This window comes from Nicotiana attenuata, chromosome 1 (assembly GCF_001879085.1).
Source record: "Nicotiana attenuata strain UT chromosome 1, NIATTr2, whole genome shotgun sequence".
Classification (NCBI taxonomy): domain Eukaryota; kingdom Viridiplantae; phylum Streptophyta; class Magnoliopsida; order Solanales; family Solanaceae; genus Nicotiana; species Nicotiana attenuata.
In genome coordinates this window covers 8,125,291-8,125,803 of record NC_031989.1, presented here as the reverse complement: position 1 = coordinate 8,125,803, position 513 = coordinate 8,125,291, and the positions used below count along the sequence as shown (strand labels likewise).

General features: G+C 35.7%; 1 protein-coding gene across 2 annotated transcripts in view; it reads right to left on the bottom strand.

Moving 5' to 3' along the window:
* Window positions 1–513, bottom strand: part of LOC109234191 (zinc finger protein ZOP1) — an 11,110-nt gene that overhangs the window by 2,428 nt on the left and 8,169 nt on the right. For both annotated transcript variants that reach the window (XM_019400183.1, XM_019400108.1), the window contains exon 3: window positions 123–246. In XM_019400183.1, coding sequence (XP_019255728.1) covers window positions 123–246 — 124 coding nt within the window. The remainder of the gene's footprint in view (window positions 1–122; window positions 247–513) is intronic.

Sequence of the window (513 nt, the reverse complement as noted above, 5' to 3'; positions counted from 1 at the left end):
GGGATTATCTCCACCCAATTAAACATAATGTTTCTAATTCAGAGCCAGCACAATGATAAATGATAATATATAGTAAACGGTGTAATGTCATAGCACAAGTGCACAAAAAATATTTTATATACCTTCAGATACAGCTGATCCCTTGGCAGTCGCTTGACCATTATCATGAGTAACCAATGCCTGTATGTTGGTACTTCTGGCCTCTTTAACTCGAGCCATATCCTTCTGATAGCTGCATTGGGCTTTCTGGCAAATAAAGAAAGACAAAATTAATCCATCACATTTTGTTCAGTTCGTCCATTTCTCTTTCAAATTATAAAACAAGTCAAAACACAAAACTGGTCAGATTTATGTAAATACTTTTAACACAAAATAAAATAATTAATAGTTTAAGAGAACCCTATGTAATAAGAGTTTGTCAATGAATCCAGAAACAAAACCGTATCTTAAAATGCATTTCCAAGGAAGAGAGGAAATGTATCTATGCCGTCCATACCCCCCCCCCCCCCACCT